This window comes from Plectropomus leopardus, chromosome 8 (genome assembly GCF_026936395.1).
Source record: "Plectropomus leopardus strain MGB_pleo_1.0 chromosome 8, ASM2693639v1, whole genome shotgun sequence".
Classification (NCBI taxonomy): Eukaryota; Metazoa; Chordata; class Actinopteri; order Perciformes; family Serranidae; genus Plectropomus; species Plectropomus leopardus.
Genome location: NC_142183.1, coordinates 10342844 through 10368987, shown reverse-complemented (window position 1 = coordinate 10368987; position 26144 = coordinate 10342844). Strand labels below are relative to the sequence as shown.

Sequence of the window (26144 nt, the reverse complement as noted above, 5' to 3'; positions counted from 1 at the left end):
AGATATACTTATTATATCTTATTCTATATCTGCCAATAGATCCCCTTAATGCTACACACTGAACCTTTAAAGGGATGCTCAAGAGCAACAAACAGTTTTTCTGTTACCAAACCTTTAATAAATCGAAATGCCTTCTTACCTGCAGCACACCTGGCTGCTCCTTAGATTGCTTTTCAAATCTTTGACCTGGCAGGTAAATTGGTTCAGGTATGTTGACGTAGAATAAATCACACCGCCCTGTTTCTCTGCAGCTGCTGTTTAATTTCCCGTGTGTGTGTGTGTGTGTGTGTGTGTGTGTGTGTGTGTGTGTGTGTGTGTGTGTGTGTGTGTGTGTGTGTGTGTGTGTGTGCGTGCGTGTGCGCGCGCGTGTGTGTGTGCATGTGTATGTGTGTCGTCCTATCACCAAACCTGCAGCCTGGCTAATAAACAGTAATCATTCTCAGCTGCTGCTACATCTAAAAGTGTTAGACTGCTTAAATCTAACAGCATTCACGCACCTCTGTAAAAACGATTACAAATGCTGAGTCGGACAGCCAGTTTTTTCACTTTACATCTAACTTTTGCAGCTGATATGGGGACAAAGCATGTGATACTGGACTATGAAGTAAGAATGGAACAACACCAAACCACAAGTGTTTCACACATACACACCATTCAGTTTCGCTCTCCATGAGTAATTCTATGTTTTGCTTCAAGGGAAATTGGTGCACTTTGGCTATAATTGTTTCAAAACTGCTAGCTAATTATGACCTTTTGAAAACAAAGTGTACAGATTGAATGTGACATTTTGCTGCGCCTGCAGAATATAAACGCCCTCTTGCACTGGCTGAAGCCCAGTAAAACCTAATAATGAAAACAACCATGTCCTAACTGACTGGACTGGGAAGCTGTATTCACAGGTTTCTGCCCACTGACCCCCTGGGACAAAATACTACTTGCACTTTTGTACAGTAGGTCTGTGTGCTGGACTTTTATTAAGGATTGTTCATGATTTTACGAATGTGCCACCACTGTGAAGTGATAATAAGACAAACCACATCAAAGTCAGCTTTGAGCCAACTGCCATCCCACATGCTTTAGATATATAAGCTTTGCTGCTACAACCAAAGATACATTATAATCATCAGCAGAAGCAGATTGTAGCAGATCAAACTCATATGTCATATACTACAATGTTTATTACGTCAACATGGACAAAATATTGGAAAGACTGAACATCTGTAGCTCCACGGCAAAGCCTATCTACTGATGCAGACTGTGTGATACTGTTGAAAGGAGGGATGCCGATTTTTTTGCTGATATCCAATAATTTCATAATAGCTGGTGATTTTAATCAACTCATCCTTCAACTCCAAAGATGTAGAAGGATCGAGACAAATTGTAATTAATAATACAATCTGTTTCATAATAAATCTACCTTGTGTCTTGGAATTCTTTTTTATTTATTTTTTAATTGATTTTGCCGATAACCAATATCGATAAATCCACTTTTTTTTCGTACCTATCTTTAAGTAATCAAGTCTCTTCTGTAGTGGAGTTAGCATCATATTATGCATTCTCTTAACATGATGGCCCACCATTTCAAAACTAATTTTTTGGCAATTTTCTTGTCACCTTTTACTAATTTCTTTGCAATTTTTTTTTTTTTTGCAATTTTTGCCAAGTTGGTTTATGCCTTTTTCCCTTATGTTTAAAAAAATATAGTACAGGAAACCTAATGTTGATTGGGGTTTCAAAGGGTTAAGGAGCATTTAGTCCTGAACATCAGAGCTCCAACAAAAGTTCCCCAGTTAATCATAAAAAAGCCATCCTTTATAGCAGTCACTATTGTTTGGCTGATTGAAAATGACAAAGGTTGCAGTGATCGTCACGACATGTAGGAAAGTTAGTAATCCGCTGCTGACAGGAGATGTTCTGCACAAGCTGAGTCATGATTGTGTTTTCCTCTCAAACAAACTGGCAGCGACCATCGCCGCTGGCTGACCACTTCTCTCACTTAGCTTCTCTGCTTATAGAAAACAAATGGACTTCTGGCCTCTGGTGAGCAGTTTCTTTGGGGCAGAGAAGAGCAGAAAGTGAAACAGAGGGCAAAGATATAATAAAAAGAACTGAGAGGAAAATTATAAATCTCGAAAAAGATATATATACCATACAGCAGCAGGTGCAGTTACAAGGGGTGAAAACCTTTATACCCAACAGTAATTAATGAATACATGAAATACATAATATTGTTCTCTCTTTCTCTCTTTATTATTGTCCTTTGGAAGGAAGTTCACTGAACAGGAGTGTATTTTTGGTTTTTCTTATGGGTAAAAAAAAGAAAAAGGGGAAAAGAAGAAAAGAAAAGAAAACATAGCTACTAGAATATAAATATTAAGTCAAATGGAGGATTTAGATGCCTTTCGAGATTCATGTGTTTATAAAGGCTTGCTTTTCTCTCAAAAAGACGTGGAAAGTACCTTTGCAGATGTGTTGCTTTAACAACTGAGCTTATTTACTTTTTGGTCTTTGTTGTGGTCTGTGATTGTCTTGTTGTAATATTATTATGAGTGTTTGAAAACTCAAACTCTCTTTTTTTTTAGAACAGACACGACTTCAGAGATTCAGACAGGAATGGATGAATTCTTTTGCTCTCTCTCTCACACACACACACACACACACACACACACACACACACACACACACACACACACACACACACACACACACACACACACACACACACACACACACACACACACACACACACACACACTCAGGACCAGACATAGCTCTAGCCTACTGCCTGTCACACTGCATGGGTTTAAATGGAGCATACTTAACCATGTTCCCACCATCTGTCATGATGATTTGAGAAGAAAAGCAGGTTTTTATAACTATAGTTGACTTAAAACATAAAATACTGCATGTCTGCAGTCAGGTGTGTGCGTCTGTGTAATTTTGCTCCCATGATAAAGTCCTCTGCTACCATCTACTGGAATAAAATATGTAAAGTGTAATAAAGCCTTCTCAGTATGATGCATTTGATTCTCAATTGGATCAGACTGGAAGTTACTCATATTTCAATTTACATTTTGTATTCTGATATTTATGTTATGTAATATTAAGTATTGACAAAAGGTGATCAGATTTCAGATAAACAATAGCAATTGTAGGAATTTGGTCAAATTACATGATATTATTTTGCATGCCTTATTGTCTTAATGTTGTTTGTCTTAACCATAGATTGTATATAAATATATCTATATATCATTATATACAGTCTAGGGTCTTAACCATTGTACATATCTTTATATTGTATTTATTATTATAAGTTATAATAATTATTATAACTTATTATATTATAAGTTATATATAACTTTGGTGCATTCACATTTCTTTAAATGTGGGTGAATATACATTGTCCCTTTATAAATAAATAAATAAATAATAAATTAAATTACATTAATGAGTTGTTGGAGTTGTAATAATACTAAAAAACAATGTGGAAATAAACTTCTACCTCATGATCACTTCGCTTTCTGGGATACTTGTCAATATGAGAGCTCAAATTATTAAAATAGAATGAACACAATTTCTGAAATCCAAGTATCTTGTGGACAAAAGTACAAAAAAAACCTTCTATAGATAATAAAATATATATCATTTTGAGTTTGCTTATCTTTTTTCCCCAAATTTTCTAAATAACTTGACTGCATGCATCAACTAAAAATATATTGCAAGTCATTAATGGAGTCATTAACTAAATCAAAACTGTACATTTTTTTAAAAAACTCCCAAAAATTCTGATGTTCTTTTCCTTTCACTCCCAATTTTAACTTTTAGAACTTTAAATACATTAAACTGGAATGTGATGGTTTGACTTTGTTTCTTTTTTTGTTTTTTTTATTTTTTATTTTTTATTGCTCTCACATTTATTTCCAGGTATCATTAAAAGTTCTCCCAGATAGCCTTTTTCCCAGCTGCTCAGACACTCTGTGAGACTCTGGGGAGTTTGGTCTGCCGTCTCCTGACACTGAAATAAAACTCAGTGGTTAAAACCATGGAACTGGAGCACAGCCATAGATAATACTCTGCTGTGTTTCACAGTTAAACCAAATCATTGCTGCAAAGATGGCTGTATTAAATGACTGTTTAACTGATCTAAAGTGCTGGGTGTCCTAAAATGTCCTTCAGCTCATTTCAGACAAACACCAGGTTGTTTTAAAGCCAAACACAGACTGGAACTGAACTCATTTACATTTGTCCCCGAGGCATTCGGCTTATGAATTTAGGACTGCAGAAGTTATCTTTGATTCAGGTTTAAAACTTAGTGATCATCCAAAAAGCATGTTTGGACATGTTTTTATAAAGTAAGGAATATTGTGTAACACTTTTACGAAATATTTGAACCATCCTTTGATCTATCCTCTTGCCTTTTAATTTTCATTTTGAAGAAGCTCTTCTCTGTGTGTCCAGTGGATTTCATAACTTGAGGGTCAATTCAATTTCTTTCAAATTACATCATCCCTAACGAGTAGTGTCTTCGCTGGCTATCAAACTTGCACCTCGATTTTAGCTGATTTCTGGGTCATTCTGTCAAATCAGATCAGAGAGAATTTTGTTAACATTTTAGATTTTGTTCAGACTTGATGTATATCCTATCTGACACAAAAAAAATGGGTTTATTGGGTGTTTTTCTGCCAAGGAAAATGTTTTTTCACCACCAATAAAAAACTTTTAGAGGAGAAGTCATTTTTAGGCTTTAATGTCTTCAGAAATATAACTCCCAGAGCCATGAAATTTGATAAAGCTACAGACAAAACAGTGTATAATAGAATAAAGTAGTTGAAAGGCACGCGTAGATTTCACATTTTTAATGACTGGCCATTGAAATGAGAGAAAAAAAATGCAAAATGGGTGGTTTTAGGGTGCCAGACATTTCCCCAAAATATGGATATTTCCATATTTCCTGAAAATACTGTATGTGATTGACGTTACGCCAAATTTCAGGGGGTCCTAACATTAAAAGACATGGGAGGCCCAAAGCCCCGCCTGCTGGAAGCTGCAAAAACTGTGGTTTTAGTGATACAGAATAGCCTAATTTAGAAATATTGATGTGGTTAAAGTATAAAATTAAAAAAGATCATTGTTTCTGTTTTGATGTCATTATTATACAATTTAAGCACGCGGGAGGGGACGTACGTCACAGAATCACGTTCTCACCGGCAAGTTGGCGAAAAGACAACAATGCGCATGCTCAGCGCTGATTGACTGTTGACGTCACCCACTCATATTTTGCAAGCGCTTCTCGTCTGAAGGGATAGTAGCGATGGATAAAAGTAGATTATCTTTCACAGCTCAAATTTAAAAGTATGTCTTTTGGGGAAAAACACCTCGGTGCCTACCAGCCGCGTGATGTTATTATAAACTAAACCGCCGATCAAAAAAAAGAAGGATTTAACGTGAAGTGGTCTTCAGGGGCGAAATGGCTAACAGTAACTGCTAGCTTGTCAGAAAATATACTACGCTTTTTTCCGTCGTATCTGTTACTCGGAGAGGGTGGTACTCGGTCAAAAACAGGCTTTCGGGATCTCAAGCATCTTTTGGAGAGGATAACCAAACATGAAAGCAGCAAAACAACAAGGTAAAACTGGGCATTGATTGCTAACGTTAGTCAAGACTGACTGCGCATAGAAATTGCGTAATAAGCGTGGACGTTAACCGGTGTGTGTGCTCAGTCTGGTCATTACTTATGTGCAACTGAAAAAAAGAGTAATATTCTGGTTTTCAAACTTTCCAAAGTAACTATATTTGTTGCCCCACGATTTTCTTCCCCCTATAAATGCCAATGCAAGACATATTAACCCTTAAAAACCTGACATCAGTTTTCTTGTGCTGCATTCATATGAGCTACCTGTCACAAGCAATTACATTTGTTTGTTTTCTCTCCAAAATATGGTTTAAAAGTAATCAGCAACTTGGCAAGAATGTCCCCCTATTTGTAAGAAGTTAGAAAAAGGAGATAAGAAAATTAGGTTAAAAAGAGAAACAGAGAATTATCAAAAGACAAGAGGACATATATCCAAAAAAGTACATAACAATAATAATAACTTTTAAATTATTTTACAGCGGTAGTGCGTGTGTGTGTGTATGTATGCATATATCATTTCTTCCAGATCATTGAAATACTTTTTTTTTTGTTAGTTTTTACTGAAGTGACAATTGAGTCTCTTCTGCATCCTGCAGTATTCTGTCATACAGCCTTTTGACTTTGGCCATTTTATTTATATATTTATTGGCCACTTTGGGTAGAATAACTCTAAAAGCTCTGACCCATTAGGACAGAGGAGTTCTGTGATAATTTTCTCTGAATTTTTATTTAAAAGCCTCTTTCATATCTGACACCATCAGATTAATTTCAGCACAACACACTGCTTCTCTTTAATTTATAGAAGTTTTTTTTCTCTATCTACCAAGTGAGAACTGTTATAGGAGGGAAAAAACTCCTCTTTTAATTGACCTTCAACTAATTATTTGCCCTGTGATTGATCAGACCTCTACAGGTGCTGCTGTTTCTTTTATCACCAGGAGATGGCACCAGAGATCTACAGGGTAGACTGGAATATAATAAGGTAATCACAGTAAACATTATTTTCACATTAAGAAAAGTTTTTGTATTATTAAATGTGATTTTAAATTCTACTACTAGTATTCTACTTTAATAAATTATTATTATAAGTGAACAAGTCATTATTATTAGTTCAGTGCTTCAGAGAATGTTAAAGAATGATCTAAGTACACTGAGATACAGCATGTTAGTCAAAAACAAATTAAAGTTGCTTTGAAAAACCAAAAAGTATCAATATCACAGAGTAGAAGTACTCTTTTACAAGTAGAAGTCCCATACTCCATATTTTGCTCAAGTAAAAGTACAAAAGTATTACCATCCAAATACACTTAAGTGCAAGAGGTAAAATTACACATGATACAAAGTGGCCCGTTTCAGAATAATTGATATTATATAACTGAATCAATATTATTGGTGCGTTAATGTGTACATCACTTTCATGCTGCAGCTGGTGAATATTAGGCATACATTTTTCTAAACATACTTCCAGATAACTTTTCAATGGATCAGTTTAAGTTGTATCTCACTATAATACATAGTGATTTATATGTGATATTATTAATCTTCTACAAATTACAGTAGCTAGTAACTAATGGTATCAAATTAGCAGAATGAAAGGTATAATCTTATCTCTGAATTATTGTGAAGTAGAAGTATAGAGTTGCAGTAAATGGAAATATTCAAGTTGAGTATGAAATTGCTAAGTATACTTCTTGAGTAAATTTTCGTAGGTATTTTCCAGCACTGACAATTCATTGTCCTGCATAATCACAAGACTCCTCTATGATGATTATTGTGATTTATTAGATTCCACTGACACTTTTAAGAGCCTACTACAAACTAAAAAGCCTACCCTTAATATTATTATTTGATGATTTTATATTTTTGACTCATTATGATTACTACTGTTTTAAATTCAAGAGTTTGTTCTTTTATTTATATGTGATCATCTCCTTTATTAGTCTCTTATCTGCTTATTGATTTCTTTTACACTTAATGTGTTTATATAAGCTTAATTATCTTATCCACATTTTACTTATTTATGAAAGTTTATTTTTGAACATGCACCCTCATATGTTCTTGCACACAGTGCTATTTTATTATTTGTGCTTTCATGTTCTTAACATTCCTAATTTAAGCTTTAAAAGTGCTATATAAATAAAGATTATTATTATTTTTATTATTATTATTATTATTAGTTGAAAGAGAGAGAGAGACACCATTCCCTAACACTTATTTAGCCTATTATCCTATACACAGTGTGCAGTGTTTTTGCTGTAATAATGTCTAAATTCCAGGAGGTGGAAGTGTTTGTCCATAATGTTACTTGGAGCGAGCTCTGGACCACACATTTAAGGAGTCCTATTTATGCACTGAACTTCATGAATATAATTTAAAATAATCAATAATAGAATAGAAAATAAAATAAATTATTTTAAAAAGTCTTCATCATGAAGTCGCTTATGTTGCTTATATACTACTACTACTACCACCACTACTGCTACTACTACTACAAATAACAATAATAATAATGGCGTCAGGTAATTAAGACAGAAAAACTCACTTTTTGCACAATTTCTGATACATTCAGGTGATTAATTTGAGTTAATGTCCCCTTCCTGTCCCCCCTAAACCGCTCCAAATTTGTCCACCGGTTTCCTGTTCTCTGATTGGTCCGCTCTCTGATTGGCCTGTCCTCTGATTGGTCGAAAGTTCCGTACTGGGACAGTCAGTCGACGCAGTTTGTTTTCTCGCCTGCGGCTGAAATCTGGACGGTGTGCCGCTGCTGGAGGCAATGTGGATACAGCATTCAGGTTGTCATTTCATAGATAAGTGTGTGAATAGATACGCAGACAGACGGGAAATGTAGATAAAGTTTCTCCTCTTTTTTCTATGTCTTTCTTTTCCCGGGTCTGTGAGCGGTCTGTCTCGAGCGTTTTTACATGCGGACTGTCATTCAGAAATACTACAGCCTCACGTGTTTGACCTTAGTCTGTGATATAGACTTTCTTTCTGCTTTTACTCATATATTTTTCGCTTGCTTAGTCACAGCTGACTTTGTGCACTTTGTCAAAGTCGACACTAAAAGTCTGCGTTTCGGTGACACGCGCGTCTCTTTGTGAATTATTCTTGGTTTGTATCACGGATTAAGTTATCGTAATCATAAAATCATTGAAGAGGAGGTGAGCGACTCTTCCGGAGAAAGTTATGCTATACCTGCAGGTCAGCAGAGGGTAACAAACTGTGGATATCTCATCACTTTATACAGTAAGTCCTACTTTATTAACAACCAAAAGTCACTGTAATATCGATATTATGCATCCACAGGGTCTTTATGCTTGTCTGTGAACTTGCATTATCTTCTTATCACCTATTCATTTTTTTTACTCTCAGTTCTGAATTGTCCTGATTAAGTCTAAAAGTTTGATAATGACTCAAATTTATGTCATATGCTTATATGATCTTTAACGGTATTAATTTACAGAAGTTATTAAAAGTTAAATATTGGCAAATCTGTGTAAAGCAGTTACATGTTTCAGTTCTTGCAAAGTCCACTTAGACTAAATTTGTGATTAGAACTACAGACAGCCCATTTACATAGTACAGTATCGTTTATTATGAAAAAAGTTAACGTGCCATACTGTATGAATGAAAGGAAACAGGATTTATCATCCAGTTTTCAGTTAATTGGCATGTAATTTATTGATTTTAAGAGAAAAATAAAAATTCATTAGACCCTTAGTGTGGGATCTTCATAATGCAAACAATCACAGGCTGCAGGATCTCCGCCATTCCTGGAGAAACTTTTATTCCTTTAATTTACAGCCAATTTCAGCTGCTTTGTTTGATGTTTATTGTTAGTTAAGAGAATAAAGATTCTCCCTGTAAACAGTTTATCCACATAAAAATTGTGAATAAACCTGACTCTGGTATAGATTGAAAATCTACTCTCGAGTGCCACAAATCAAATCAATTATCCTGCACTTTAAAGTGAAGTTTCTGCTGCACTGAGACTGAGGCTGACAGATGCTGATCAAAGATACAGCATGTGAAGTATTGAAATAAGATCTCAGAAGGTTCAGGGCAGAATTTATGTGGCGGAAAGATTAAAACCACTGTAAGGAGAGACATATGGACAGGTGGACAGAATAAATCTGCAAGGAGAATACTCTGACTCCCAGAAAATCTCTGCTCCTGTGCTCCAGCATTAGGACAGATTTATTGTGGTGTGCAGCCAGTGATGAACACTTTATTTTGACTTTTGTAGATCCAAATATGGTTAAAAACAAGACAGAACAAACTTAATAGAAGAAGTAAAGTTTAAAAATGTTGGAAGTGAGTGCATGAATCTAACATCTGCCTTATAGAAACTTGAGCCGGGTAAGTTTTAAAACATCTGCCAAAGAATTAACAGGTTTCTCAGTTTTGGTCAGAGAAACTAGAGACTTTTATTACTTTATTTTATTAAAGAATAACTTGATTCTTTCTATCGAGTTATTTCTGTTTCCGTGGCTTCTGAAATTCAAGGCAGGTTTTCACATTGATGCTCACCAGCTGTCAGCCAGTTGGCAGTAAATTACATTTTAATTCCTTTGCGCTAGCAGCTATTTGGGCTGCAATTAATCAAAAAGACCCATCAGATGGTGAAATTATGACTGTGGCTGGTGGATTTTTTAAATAAATCAGATTCTGAGGGTGGACAATACAACAGGTTTGATAAACTGATGATTTATTCAGAGATGTCATTTAAAAGATTAAAATGCAGCCTCAAGTTGGGAAATAATCACTCATTGTCTCCTATATATATCGCCTGTTATCCCTCAATAAATGCTTTATTTTCTTTCCCCTTATTTCATTTCTTTTCAGATCAAAGAGGCTGAACTTCTTCCTGAAAATTAAACCCTAAATGGAGCTTCTGTGGGTCTTTCTGGTGTTGGAGGTGGTCCTGGTGTCCGCTGCTGCCAGGGGTGAGTAACACATTCTGAGAAGCGAGCGGATTATTACAGTCATCAATACCAGCAGTGAGATTAATCACTGCATGACATCACTATGTGGCAGTACCTATTAAAAGGGTTCAGAGTTTTGTGAAGTAAATTTACTGTAGTGAAATTTCCTATTTCTGCGTTCTTTCTGTCACACTGCTGTTCTAACCTCAGGAGGATTTGTTTGAAACGTGAAGGTACGACTGCTTTGACTGAGGTTTCAAACAAAACTGTCTCATTAACCCCTTTTACACTGCCTGTTCAAGGCGAGAGTGTCGCGCTGTCATGCAGCCTTGCTGTTCTGTCCAAAGGTATGATCCCAGAATGGAAGGACAGAGTTGTCTTCAGAGGTACTAACAGCACTGATTCAAGGTCTGTGTAAAGAGGACAGCAGGCAGGACAGGATGAGTGTGACATTTTGACAGAGTGCTATCAAGCAGGGTGGAAAAGAGGAGAACTCACAGTCTCAAATGGCGTCACACAATTGGGGTACAGCACATGCATAGTGAAATCTGGTCTGGAGTTTCTGAGAAAACAACCAATAAGGCTGAAAACTGCAGACCAGATTGCACTGAGCATGTGCTGTATCCCAATAGTGTGACATCATTTGAGACCAGGACTTCTCGTCTTTCCACCCTCCTCGGGTGCTATGTGTACGACCCAGCACAGAGGATTTAAAAAGCAACTCGAAGCAGCGAGCAGATATTTCAAAGAACAGTGTCCATAAATGTCCACAAATTAAGAAAACAATGAGATTTAGGAGCTCTTTGACTTCCAAACTGAGGACAAGATCAGCTGCCATGTAATAGGGATGGTAAATTATTGTTATTGACGTGTTATGCCGTTGTTATAGTTTATTAAGTGCTGCTGACGCATATGTTAGATATCACATAAGAGGCTGATGCTGTTGTGTTAAATGCCACGCCCATCATGCCTTTTTGCTTCCAAGATGCCAGCATGCTGTCTAAAATCACACACTGGAGCGACGTGAATACGCCGTTGTTTGGTTCTGTGTAAAAATGCAAAAGAAGCATAAAGAAGGGACTTCGTAGTGGCCTTTTAGCTTGATCTCTGCTCAGGGCCGCTGTGGTTCAGAGGTAAGGCGGATTGTCCTCTAATCGGGAGGTCAGCGGTTCGATCTCTGGCTCCTCCAGGCAACATGTCGAAGTATCCTTGGGCAAGGCACTGAACCTCAAATTGCTCCCGATGCTGCGTCATCGAAGTACATGCGTCTGAATGGTTACTGAGTTGCAGGTGGCACCATAAACAGTAGCCTCAACTACCAGTGTGTGAATGTGTGTGTGAACGGGTGAATGTGACATGTAGTGTGAAAGTGCATTGAGTGGCCAAAAAGACTGGAAAAGCACTATACAAGTACAGTCCATAACATTTAAAAAGAGCTACTAAAGCTGAATGTAGGCTATTGGCATTGTTTTTTGGTTGTTTTTTTTTTTTGCATTACTCTCGATGTACTTACACATAAACAGACATAACAGCTACGAACAAGGACAGCAAAGCTTGGCAAATAAAGGTAAAAAGAATAGACTATTATGCACAAGAACATGTGAAAGAATAGTTGCAGAGATGAACCCTGATTTCCATCTTTTTTCATCTTTTCTATCCCCTGCTCTTTGGGACTTTATTTGTGTGCTTTGTAAACATCTTTGTTATCCTTTTTGGCTCATTCTGCATTGATACATTTGCTCAGATTTTGGAATATCTGCAGACACTTGTCCTTGTGTGAACTGTGAACCTTTTGCTCTTTAGATAGTCAGTGAACCTTTGACTTTGTCTGGTTATTCAGTTACTGTCAGGTATTCTCGCAATCACTTCGGAGTTTTAGATTTGGAATGTGGTTTTTCCTACTGGTTTTTTTTTTTGTTTTTTGTTTTTTTGCAAGGATGGTACCTTGTTGGCTGTGGAGAAAAATTTACTATTTCAACTCAAAATCTAAATTGAATAACCCCACAGGGAAGCTGTTGATCATAGTCAGATACAGAGCAGTACCCTCAGTACTTGGCACGCTACCTTTTTTCTTTCAAATAAACAAAGCATAAAGAACAAACAATAGCTACAGGCACTGTTCATAGGCAAGAGCGACCCCCAGCCTGCAGGCATTATGGGCAGACGGTCGCAGAGTTGGCGCCCGTTCCCGAGATCACACCGATGATGAGTTTTCAGCGGGAACAAAGCTGCATTCAGCGAGGCGAGGCCGAGCCAGCGTGCAGACACGGGGCCGAAAGTAAACACAGACCCATAGACCGCAAAGAGATGAGATTAGATTAGCCTATTAGGGATGTTTGCTGTGCAATGCTACAGCATTTCCTCCCCCTCACTGCCTGCAGTCTGTCAGTGAAACCAGGGCAGGCAGCAGAGAGGGACATGAGGCAAGGGTAAGGGAGAAAGAAGAGGGTAAAGGAGAGAAAAAGAAAGCCTCAGGAGGACTTTGGAGGACTTGAGTAATAATGAATGATAAAGGAGAAAGAAGGGAAGTGGGGAAAGGAGAAAAGGGATGAGGGAAGATGAGGGAGAAATGGACAAGGAAAGGAAACAGATTATAAGTGGGGGGTGTGAGGGAGAGGGCAAGAGAGCATGAAGAGGACAGAGGGGACAAAATGCCATTATGGACCTATTAGAAGCTGAAGTTCTGCCTTATCTTGTGATGGATGAGACTAAAGTTGCCTGACAGATCCTCTGTCTTGGTTAAAGTAGAAAAATTGGGAAAGTGTTGGGTTTCATTTTAGGCAGAGATCATAAATAGGCAAAGCTGTTGTTTAAATAAGTACACCCAGTTTTAAAAGAAGTAGTTGTTGTCATTATCTGTCTTTTATTTTGTTATTGCATATGTAACACTGACTAAAAACTGAAATAAGAGGCAGCTGTGGTGTGTGTGATGAGTGGGATGCTGGGTTTGGTGGCCTCGTGGTTTGAGGTTCATACCGTGTAATTGTGAATTTGTGGTTTTGAACTTGAGTAATGAAGCATGTCATCTGTTCTCTGCCTGTCTCTCCTCTCAAAGTATCTTGGTTAACACAACAGAAGAATTATCAGAAACATCGAGGGAAAAAAAGAAGGAAAGTGCAGATTTTTTAACAGATTTATTTTAAAGCGAGAGTTGGTGAATTTTTCAGGCAAACTCCAACAATTTCTGCAAGGTTCATATGCATACCCTCTAATCCAGGGTTCCTACAGACATGGAAAACCTTGAATAGTCATGGAATTTCACAATCTGATTTTCTAGGTCTGGAAAAGTCATGGAATGAGTAATGAGTTATTGAACGTTTTGGAAAAGTCTTAAAAATTTGTTTTGTGTTTGAAATTAACTGTTAAACTACTCATTCATGGATAACTTCAGTGTTATGTAACAAACAAAACCAATTGTAAGAGATTGGAAGATGTTGCTGTTTAAATTTCATACAATAATTAATATGAGAGAGAAGTATACTGTACAGTCCTGTTCATGTTGTACGTTGTGAATGACAGTTGTCAAGTTTGTTTGTTTGTTTGTTTTTTAAAATCCTCCATGAAAATGTCTGGGAATCCTGCTAATCCCTTTTTTCCAAACACCAAGAATTTCCACATAAAACAATCCAAGTCAGAACAATGTGAAGTGCCAGTGTCAAGCAAAATTAATTATCGACTTCCATAGTCCAACATACTTGCAGGTATGTTTTGCCAATATAACTTGATTTTCTCTGTAATCATCTTCTCAGGCAGAGCTTACACACCTTCAACCAAACCATTTCAAGTCACCTGTGGCCTTGCACTTAAAAAAATTGTATGGAAAATGAGAAATTGCATTGCAATTCAGTGTCATTTTTGGCCACGGTAGTTACACCTGGTGAAACAGCAGTAGTGTATTTTGGCAACTTCCTCAATAGATTTCATGACTTTTCAGACCTTCTCTTAGTGACTTTATTTTGAAAAAGCAACTAGTAACAAATTAAGTGTCTTATTCACACATATTATAATTAATTCCCTTGCATGTTACTCAAAATATAAACTGTCTAAAGCTCCTCTGTCATCGACGCAGGGTTTCACCCTCTCCCTTTCGTTGATTAGTGTGGTACAGGCAGGAGAAGAGGAAACGCTGCACGCCATGAGGAGTTTAGTAGTAATGAGTTCCTATTGTCACTTTGACGCCTTTTGCTTTCTGGATTGGAAGCTCGAGAAAGTGGTGCATTAAAGTTTAGGAACCATAGTTCTCATGCCATTAAAATGTTATGTTGAGAAGTTTCTATTTAATTGGATTTATTGAAGTTTTAATGCTGCCATTTATGTGCAGTGATGTCACCAATATGCAAATGAGCATAGGGCAGGCATGTCAAACTGGTCCACAGGGGGGCCGGTGTGGCTGCAGGTTTTTGTGCCAACCAACCAAGAGCACACAGTTTGACCAATCAACTGTCTGAAGACGGAGATCAGTTGATTAAATGAGTCAAGTCTGGTGTGCTGCTACTTGGTTGGAAACAAAACCTGCAGCCACACCGGCCCCCCTGTGGACCGGTTTGACATGCCTGGCATAGGGCGTCATCTGGCAACTTTTAGTGCCTTTTGAAGTTAGTGCTGGGTTACTTTTTTTGGAAAAGAGTTTGTAACAATGGCTATAGTACCGGTTGCCAAGTAAAAAAACATTGATATATCATTTGTCTTTGAGGTTTTCAGAGAGTAGATAGGAGTTAAAGAGCTTTGCTCAGTATTATCTGGACAATAGGAGTCAAGGAACAGAACAGAAACATTCAGTATCAAGTCTGCAGTATCCCACTGTAGCTGAAAAATGAACAAAGAGAGAAGACGAATAGCTCAATACCATACTTTCTATATGAGACAGCCTGGTATGAATATGTAGGAAGTAACTGTCCCAGTCCCTCAGCAGGGTTTGGGCCAAGTGGACTGTGCAGACAGAAGACACTTTAGTTACTTAAATAAATCCAATCTGAGGCAGATATCATATTTTACCCCCAGAAGTGGCAGCCCACAAACATAGGGGATTACTCACTGCAGCTGTGTTTGACCATTTGTAAAAAAAACTTGGCAAAATAAAGAATTAATTCAGAACTGCTTAGTATATTAAATAGGTATTGTGGAAATGCTTCCTGTCACAGTCCGCTCTCACTCCACTCTAAGAAATGACGTAGAGAAACATTTTTATTAGTGACTTGGCGACTACTGAGATGTCTCAGTGATATATGAGTACCGGAGATGGGTTACTCAGAGCAACTGTATACACAGTGAACAGTAAAAAGCAAGATATCGTAAGACACATTGTGGCATGATTTAAAATTGAAAACATTAACTCTTTTGTGGGCTCATCTGTCTGGGCAGTCCCCTTTGGAAACAAGGTTCACTTACAGTAAATACAAGGCAGCTATTGTGTAAATCAAGGAAGTTATGTCTTATAAAATTACTGGAAAGTACAGTATGGCTTATTGTATTAAAGAAATTGCTGGATGTTTGGGGAAAAAAAGAACAAAATGATTCATTTAATGATAGATAAATAGATAACAAAGAGGCCAAATAGTTAAAAAGATTGTGGCTGGTAGTTTCTTTTCCTCGAGTGTCCTTGGAGTTGGTGGGAGCTGAGCATCAGACGGCACCGAAGGCTGTTTACCGCTGCAAGTGCCGAATGGAAGTAGGAACTGTAGAATAGCTAAGGGCTTTGCTGGACTGCTGCAACACATAGAGATAAAAAGAATGATAGGAAAGGAAGAGATACAGAAACCAATGAAGAGAGAAAAGAAAGGAAAGGGACAGCAGGAAGACAGAGATAAACACAACAGATGAGGACAGAAAGAGATTGAGACGCAACATTTATGGCCCTTATTAGAGGAGATGTATAGTCACATAAACTGCACTCCAGAGGCTTACACAACCACGCTGTGTGAACCTGTGTGTGTGTGTGTGTGTGTGTGTGTGTGTGTGTGTGTGTGTGTGTGTGTGTGTGTGTGTGTGTGTGTGTGTGTGTGTGTGTGTAGCTGAGCATGAGACTGAGCAGCTGAGAGATTAGCATTCTCCACTGTTAGCTGAACAACACTGAGGTTGAATGCAGGGGTCAAAGACGAGGAGTAGTTGGCCAGTTCATTCTGGGCTACCTGCAGCAATGGACAGAGTTGGGTGAACTTTGGAAAGGAAAGATTCATCCTATAAAAGAAAAGTTTGACATTTTAGGAATTATGCTTTTTAACTTTCCTACCAGGAGTTGCGTGAGAAGAGTGATAGCACTTTAAAAGACCTGTGAAGATACGGTCTGTAGATAGTAAGTTTAGTTTACCATAAAGACTGGAAACAGTGGGTATTAACTAGGGTTGGGCAAAATGGCTGTAAAATGTTACCATGTTCATAAAACATTCAGGACATCCAGGCCACTGATTCAACACTGCTGAAGTTACTCCTCGTTGGTAGCGGTTTTGCTTTCAGCCACGCTTGTTGTTGCGGTGTGTAACAGTATGACGTTGTTATGTCAACAAATCAAAATATTGCTGTTATCATAATATGTATTTTTCTTATCACATAAAAAATTATACTGGTATTATCGGGATAAGCACTGTAACACACACATGCCGAGTCAGCAACACAGCCTCGGATTCGTCAATAGACTCAACATAATGCATCAGAAGATAGATTCTTTGCCCTCAGTATGCTTCAGCGAACAGCTAATGACAACTACATCTCCTTTCAACATGGATAAATAATCACAGAAGACATTCATTGTTGATTTAACACTCTCTTAAAAAAAACACTGCAGATCCTTGCTGGATTAAAATGCCTCTGAAAGGCAAACAATCGCACGCTCACTAAAAACCTACAAGAGTGACGAAGTATAGACCATGTAATGTAAATTTCTGGAGGGGAGTGTTCCATAAATTCTCTAACAATGGTAAATAGAGTACTTTGACATGGTATACTACATTACCGACCTTGGGTTAAACTTACACTTTTAATCATATTGATCATTGATCGTGCCCAAACACACACCGCCCAGATTCTAGCCTGCAACTGAGAGTCGGACCCTGCCGCAGGCTCCACTGTCTAAAGCTGTGTCATTGTCTGAGCAGTTACATGGTGAAATTGCATCTTCAGTGGAAAAAAAGTTCTGTACACTTGCAGCTTTGTTGCTCTCTCTGAGCTGATGATGAGGACGGATGAGGAAGAGTATACCAAAAAACGTTCGACACTGAACTGTTAAATGGTGAGTGCATGCCTGTGTTTCTGCTTGCCTCTACACACACAAACACACACACACACTAACTGCGCATGTGATGTGAATTGCCACGTGTCTGTCAGATGGTTATCAGCATGTCAGATGGTATTTACGTAAGCCAGCTGTTAAACGCTTCACGGTCAAACAACTGGAGCAGTGCGCAGATGATAATGATAATGTGATTATTGAAGTTACTCCAGCAGAGATTGTTATTATTGTCTTTGCTTAAACCTGTGATGTTTTGTGTGGAAATGACCCGCAGCTTCTATCATCACATCACAGTCTTGTCTTTTCTGTATCTCCCACTAAGAACCTTTGAAGCAGATTCAGAAAAGAAAAGACATACCAAGAAATTACATGATGAGTGTGGGGTTTGTGTACATCGTTTCCTGATGCAAAGTTCTGTGTAAACAATTTAATGTTTTCCGGGTGACTCTGCCGTATAGACCACCCATTATCCAGAGGGGGGAGGGGAAACAGAGACGGTGATGAGAGGGTTCATTTGTTAGTATACCAAGTGTAAAGAGCCACAAACACATTAAAAATGCATCTTCACTGTAGCAAAAGAGAAAGACAAGAGAGCATCGTCCCTGCAGACAGTGCGGAGTGTAAACAACCCCATACACAGATGCTGAAAAGGTATACAACAAGAAGACACTACCCATAACTATGACTTAAGACATGTAAGTGCGCGCACACACACACACACACAACCCACAATCACTTAACAACCTCCTGTCCCACACACTCATTACTGAGGAATGTAATTAGCATGCTAACACTAACAATGATGAGTAGGAGAGAATTGTGGTGAGGTAAAAAGAGCTGGAGGAGGAGGCACACTGAAGAAGCAACTTTAAACTTTTGTGGAAAAGTAACGACATAACTAGATATGAAGACAAACAGACAGAATAGCGGGATCACAGGTATACATTGCTGTACTGGATGCAGTTTTTCTTGAGGATTGTAGTGGAAGCCTTCTTAAGAGATATAAAGTACTAGACTTTTTCATGCACTTATGTTGTATTCACTGTGAGATGTACATTTAAGGAAAAATTAGGAGTATTTTGCTTGTGTTTCTTTCAAATCACAAAGAAATGGAAGGTGGAGAGAGGAGCTACATGAAAACAACACAGGGGAGTGAAAGCTATAGTTGTTAGTATTTATAAAAATAACTTTTTGCCATATTTGCTGAAAATGTCACTAATGTCACTATCCACACAGTAGTACACAAGACAGATAATCTGTGAAAATAATCGTGCTCCCCTCTTTGTTAAGGTTACTTTATATGTACCTGTAGATGGATTTGGTTTGCAGCATAAAGTGCAAGGCATCCATTTAACACAGCTCTCACCACAGACAACATATAGGATAAAACGTGACAAGGTGATAAAGGATAAAACATAACAAAAGATAAAACAATTAAAGTCCCCCAGTGCTAATCAAAATGTTAAATGTATAATTAATACCAATAAAAACACTCAAATACAAAACCAACCTTGATTGATTATCTATTAAGTTTTAAATATTGGTGAAAAATGTTTTCACCAGAGAACATCAAATATCTTGATATTCTTTTGCAATCATATGCCCAAGTTTAAAACAGGGATTTTTTTTTTTTTGGAGTAAAATGGCTTTAATTATTGGTAATTATAATAAAAAGATCAATCAGTTACTAACATAGTTTGCGATGAATTAATTAAGTTGACCCCCTCTGAGACAACTTTAATTTAATTGGTTGCAACAGAGTAGTGTCCAACTTGCAGGGCTAAAAAAGGAATGGCTCAATAGCTCAAGTATTAATGATAACAGATATGAAGTTTATAATCATAACACATCACAGAACATGGAGATTTTGTGGTAAATATATACTCATCAAGTATTTTAGTATTTAACTTTTTTCTTGGTTGCGAGGCGACCATCTAACAAGGAGTTATAGGTGACCAATGAATTAAAAGGGTTAATCTTTAATGAATCATGTCATTTTATGTTTAAACTACTCCCACGTTGTTGTGTATTTTCCCACGCACTGTTTTCTACCTGACTAAATTTAGCACTGATTAACCATATCATTGCATTTTGTGATAAAACACATTGCATCAGTTGTGGAAGGGATCCGCCTGTCTCCTCATGTGAAGAACAGAGGAGGAGAACATGTTGATTCCTCCCAGAGTAAACTGCCACAGACAGATGCTTCAAACACACAACTTTACCTCATAGTAAACAGACTCACGTCAGTAAATCCCCTTCTCCTGGTTTTAAGCATGCAGCACGTCCTGAGTCACAGCTCACTATCGTAAATACCATTTGACATGCTGATAACCATTATACGGCTTTGTGGTGGTGGCAGGCATCTGCCTGCCAGCCTCAGTTTGCAGTAGGAGCTTCCAGACTTATGCAGACGGGGAAATTTACATCAGCAGTTTGCGGATGAGGGTTTTAGAAAAATGCATTTTCTTAAGCATGGGAACAAAAATGATTAATTTACTATTTTTCAGTAAGGGAAGAACATATTTATGTCCATGACTGAGTTTTTTTTCTACCTGTTAAAAATGTAGTTGCTTAAAATGGAAAATTAAAAAAAAAGAGGCCTAGAATGTTCCTCTTGTTTGTTTTTTGTTGTTGTTGTTTTTTGGGTTTTTTTTTTTTTTTTTGGCAGCTCAATTTTTTATTTCTAATCCGTCATGGGGATTATTTTGTCCTTTAGCTAAAATGAAAGCAGAAACATTCAGTGCATGTGTGTGAGCTAGTTAATTACATGGTGATTAAGAGACAAAGGGAAGCTTCAAAGGAAACAAATGACTCTTTCAGTTCCTCTTGTTAAATGCTAATGTCAGGGCCAAATGTTGGCTGTTTGCACAAGTAGAGCTGTGGCTGAAAAGAAAAGATTGTGGCATAATAGAATGATTGTGGTTGGTAAATTTGGATTTCAGGGGTTTGATAGAAACATTTGTCTTTTATAGATAGTCTAGTGAGATGTCTCTGGATATTCAGCCAATATGCTACTTGGAAATTGTTTTAAAACACAAGTATCATTGTCTAATTTGTGCTCTGAAAGAAATGAACCAGCACTGACATGAACCCATTTGCAGGGAACTGAATGTGGACCTTTAGGGCAGCATCTCTCCCCCACACCCCACTTCTGCAGCCACTGTCCTCCTCAGAGTTTTATAGGGCCTGTTATTGTTAAAGGCTATTAGCCCACATTTAGATAAAGTCAATGTTTGCTTTGACTTTGCGAATGGTCGGGTAGTAATGGGGCTGTCTGGACGCTCTCTGTGGGGGTTGCTGGTTTGTCGCAGTGATGTGAAGATGTGATGTGTGTTTGAGGAGGGGGTGCAGCAGAGAGAGGAGTAACAGGAGAAGATAAGGTGGCATGAGAAGGCTTTGTGGAGAGAAGCAATAGGTGGGTTTCCATTAAACCTCAAACTGCATAAATTGGAATAAAAATACGCCTGATTGAAACATGTCAAAAAAAAGCAAAAAAATGTTTTTATGCTCACATGAGGCAGTATTTCAGGCGACTTGAAAAAGACATATTTCACAAAACTACAATGGAAACACTTTTTGCTTTCATAGGTCACATGAGTAGAAGCTGGCTCCCTTAGGTATGAATGCAGCAGGCGCTGCAAGAGGTGACGTTGCATCACATAACTCTTCAAAAGTTGAGCGGATCATCAGGAAGTTGTGAATCTACTATTCTTGCCTCCCAGAAATCCCTCATACATGGCCGCTCCCAAGACAGGCCTCTTCATTGTCGCTCACATAGCACGCCTATGTCGTCTTCGATTGAAAATAATGATGGCGAGTACGGTGGCTGCAATAGAAATAAACCTGCTAATGTTTTTGAACCTCTATTGCTGTGCTTCTTGGGATAATATCGCAAGAGGAGAAGTTGCAGAACATCACTCAGTGGAAACACAGTCATCTCATAATTGTGTTTTAGCAGGATTTCGAAAGTATCGCTTAAGTTTTGCGTAAATTTGTAATAGAATCCCTCCAAGTGAAAGTCAAAGGGAGAAATTGTTCAAGAACAAAGATCCTTTAACATACAGTTTTACCCATGTTTCTCCTTAGTTAGCATTAAGGCTGGAAAAATCAGCTTATGCCACACTGACAGTATCACATATTACGTATCAGTCTGGTCCAAATCTTCATTTGAACTCATGCAGAGTTTTCTTATTCATCACTGTCTGTTGTCACAGGTCATAGAAGATGAGGATTTTTTTTCATTCCTCTTTTGAATATGACGTTACACTTATTTCAGAGTTTCTCTTCTTTCTTTCCCAGCTTCTCTGTGTCTCTCCTACATAGTGCAGTATTGTGTGGGTCGTGGCGCCACAGTGTTGTATTGTGGTCTCAGTGGGGTTGGGGTATGTTTGGTCAATGCTACAGCACTGCAGGCCAAAGGTCAGCCTGTGGCTCAGGGAGGGGTCAGGGAGTGTGTGTGTGTGTGTGTCTGTGTGTGCGTGCGTGTGTGTGTGTGTGTGTGGTAGGGTCAGAGAAAGCACATGCCAGCACCAGAGGAGACTGTAATAACACACCAGGAACCCCACAGGACAACACACACACACACACACTGCTTTCACTCCTTTATCTTCTCTCTGTCTTCCACTCTGTCTGTGTTCAGTAACCTCATTGACATGTGTGTCAGAAACAAAATGACCAAACATGATTTAATGCATTCAGTCCAACTAATTTGAAGATACTGACCCATGTATTTTCTCTCCATTTTTCCATCTATGAGTGTCCTCTGCAGTAAAAATGTTACTTTTGAGTGTTAAGAGTGCATTTTCATCATCATTTGATCTGATTCATTTGGGGTTATTTATGAATAATCAATTTGTTTAAAATACATATTCTTGTGCTTGTGTATTCTTGGTATCATAATTGTGGACAACTATGATATCAGTCTATCCCCATCTCACAAATTCAGCCCCACAATAACACAATGGCATGAGCTAACTTCCCAGCTTGTCTACAAGTATGTGCTGTAGGGGTGTCACATTACTCATTTATAAAAGAAAATGAAGAAAAATCTTCTGAATACAAAGCACAAGAAGTGTTTTTACATGTGTTCACCATGTTTATGACATTTGGTGGCACGCTGAACACCATTTGTGGCAAAAAAAAAAAAATTATTGTTCACCACATGTATTTTATGGGATGTGGGAGTTTCAGTTGTTAAGATTAATAAAATATTTGAACTGACACAGACACACATAATATACCTAAACTAGATGTAGTCTGGTCAGTAGAGGCGCAGTAAAAGAAGTTATCAAGTGATGGCATAGGTTACCACGTGACCACATACCAACAGCTTATTTGTAACAGGCGGAAGTAGTACTATGTTAATTTGCATTGTCCCTATCAAATACACTATATAAATAAATAAAAAAGACTGCAATTAATGGTTTTCGAAGGTAAAACTAAATAGAAAAAAATGTCCAAAATGAGGTCATTATAATCTCTCTCCCACCAACACTCATGAACATCTGGCTGGTGTATTTAATGGGAAAAGTTAGGCTAGTCATTCACTCCCAGAACAAATGACTCGGCAGTAGTCACCAGTATTTATTGGCTCCAGCTCCGATCGGCTCCGATGGGTAGTGATGGATTTACAACACCCGGGTGGACGCACTAATTTTAGTCTGTTTATTAGTGCAATGCAGTGGCAAGCCGTGACAAAATACCAGCCGTCTCCATTCAAGCAGCAGTTTTGAAGACTGAATAAGTAACAGTTATATTAAAAAAAAGTAACCACTGTTAAATTTTCACTGGGCTCCATGTTGCCAGGGTTCCCACTGATCCTTTAAAAGTTGTAAAAGGCATTTAATGCATTAATCTATAGCTAAGGCACTAATTGCTCTTAAATCTGTCTTTCAATTACTTGGTGGTATCTATTTTTTTCAAATAATTTCCTGAACATAACATCAAACATATCAAAATAGGATAACCAACAGCACATACATTTACAACATATCAAATTAAGATAAATGACCAAGCTTTTTCCAAGGAATGGATACTTTTGTGATAACATATTCCATTGTTTTCCACATATTCGGGTCTAGACAAAATTAAATCACCTAACTTTACAACTTAAAAAAAAAAACATTTTTTTATATTGAATCTTTATTAAACATTTGGGCAAAACTTCAAATAATTGATGTTGGTTCACTTTTATTTTTCTTCAGTTTTGGTTGTCGTACAGTTTGTCTTAAATGTAATTCTGAGTGGCATTGAAACATGTCTTAAAAGTCTTAAAACTAACTTGCCTTAAGCTTTAGGAACCCTGTTTTTTTCTACTATTTGCTCACCTGTTATCCAGCCTCTCTGTGATATTGAATGTGACACACCAGAAAAAAAGGAAGAAAAAACACACACACATTAAAAAAGAAATGCATACTTGTCTGCTGCAGGGCCCTGCACACAGATCTGGTCTGCTAACAATGGGAAAGCAGTCTTTCACCTATTTTAAATGGATTCCCCATGTTAAAATAACCTGCATCCACACGCTTACTTTGGTGAGAAAAGGGTGTTTGAGTGTCGCTCAGCTAATTGTCTGTAGTCGACTGCCTTCGCATCGTTTCTCTCTGATCTGTCTGTTCTCTCTGTCACTTTCTATCTCGCTTCTTTGACATTTTAACTTCTCTGCCACTTTCTTTGTCTCTGCTGGTTTCTTTCTCCCTTTTCCACCTTTCAATCAGACTCTTTCCAACCCCTGTAACCCCCATTTGCCACACACACACACACACACACACACACACACACACACACACACACAGTCTCCAGCTGTTATTCCTGATGGCGTTACAAATGAGATGTTGAAAGGTGATCGCTGGGACAGGAGACACAGACTCTTGTTTTCTTTTGGCTTCAGTCTGTCAGATTGGGTCTGGTGGGGGTGATGCAGCACTCGGGGCAGCTGTGTGTGTGTGTGTGTGTGTGTGTGTGTGTGTGTGTGTGTGTGTGTGTGTGTGTGTGTGTGTGTGTGTGTGTGTGTGTGTGTGTGTGTGTGTGTGTGTGTTATTGACTGTGATAGACAGAAGAACAGAAACACAAAGCCTACTCTAAACCAAAAATACCCCCATTATGACCTCAGTCTCAGATATGATTGACATGTTTCGGACAGGCAGCCACGCTCTCTCTCCTCGCTGTTTATCAGACATACAGATGACATTTGACCCCAGGAAGTGGAGGCTGATCAGGGGCAGGATGTTAAGGCGGACAGCTTTAGGAAATACTTTTTGTAAGCTGTTGCTGTAGATTTGAGCTTTGTCATATGGTGCTCGTTGTGTTGAGCTCTTATTCATGTCGTACTCAGTCTTTCGTGATGCAAAACTGGTGATCATATATATTCACATCGTTCATACACAAGTATTGCATATAGCAAATGGCATTATTTATTATAAAATGACCGTATTCTCAGAATATACGAGATCATTATCATGCCTTTGATTTCTTTTCTTGTTTGTCACCACTGTTGTTAAAAGCAGGAAATGCTGCAGTGTTTTTTATTTATAGGATTACAGATGGCAGCAGAAACAGTTCTGAGATGGTTTCCTTGTTGTGGTATGTCCAGAAGACTAAAACTAAAACATGGCGCTAAGTTGAAAACCACCACACATAAGGGGACACAAACGCACTCGTCTTTCTCTGCAGTGCCAGCTGTCGATGTGGAATCCATACTGCAGGGGGAATGTGAGAGGACTGTGAGAGATGTGGGGGTGGGTTCAGCAAGACTGCGACTGTGACTGTGAGGCCAAACAAATACATTTCTTTAATGTCTCAGAATGTGTATGCTATGTCCAATATTTACATGGATGTATTTTGTCATGTTTGTTTATTTTGACATCATTCATTATTTGCAACTAATGTTCAGCGTACACTGTTTTGCAAAAGCGTTTGAAATGTGTAAGGACCGAGTCGTGATAGAAAATAAGAAGTTTATACGACATACCGTCCAACCACATCAGAAGACAAGTTTTTCTTGGATGTTTTGAACGTCCAAACTCAAATGTGGAGTCAAAAGCAAGCTGCCGTAGATGGGGAGAGCTGATTGGTGACTGTGATTGTTTAGAAATTGAGATAACAACACACATTTTTTGCACAATGTCCTGGAACGCATTTATAGTGTTACATTCGTTTATATACAGGAAAAAAACGAATATTTGTTTAATAAAAAAAAAAAAGAGTTATTCAGAGGAACTTAGATCCTGCTTAGTGTCTCCCCTCCACACATCTCACCAATCTCTGGCTAAAGTGAGCATGCAAGGAGGATTTCAGAACATCACAGTACTTGGTGAATCCAGCTAGGTTTTCTGATATTGGTGCCTGAACTGATACTTAA

The 26144-nt window shown here is 38.0% G+C and overlaps 1 protein-coding gene across 4 annotated transcripts in view; it reads left to right on the top strand.

Moving 5' to 3' along the window:
* The first annotated feature begins 5243 nt into the window (after positions 1-5243).
* Positions 5244-26144, top strand: part of fgfrl1a (fibroblast growth factor receptor like 1a) — a 96558-nt gene continuing 75657 nt past the window's right edge. Inside the window, exons 1-3 of one of the 4 annotated variants that reach the window (XM_088080854.1) lie at positions 5244-5626; positions 6536-6614; positions 10478-10578. In XM_088080854.1, coding sequence (XP_087936980.1) covers positions 10518-10578 — 61 coding nt within the window. In that variant the 5' untranslated portion in view covers positions 5244-5626; positions 6536-6614; positions 10478-10517. Of the gene's footprint in view, positions 5627-6535; positions 6615-8345; positions 8879-10477; positions 10579-26144 lie in introns of those variants that run through there. The other 3 variants (XM_088080856.1, XM_088080853.1, XM_088080857.1) reach the window with 3 other exon arrangements.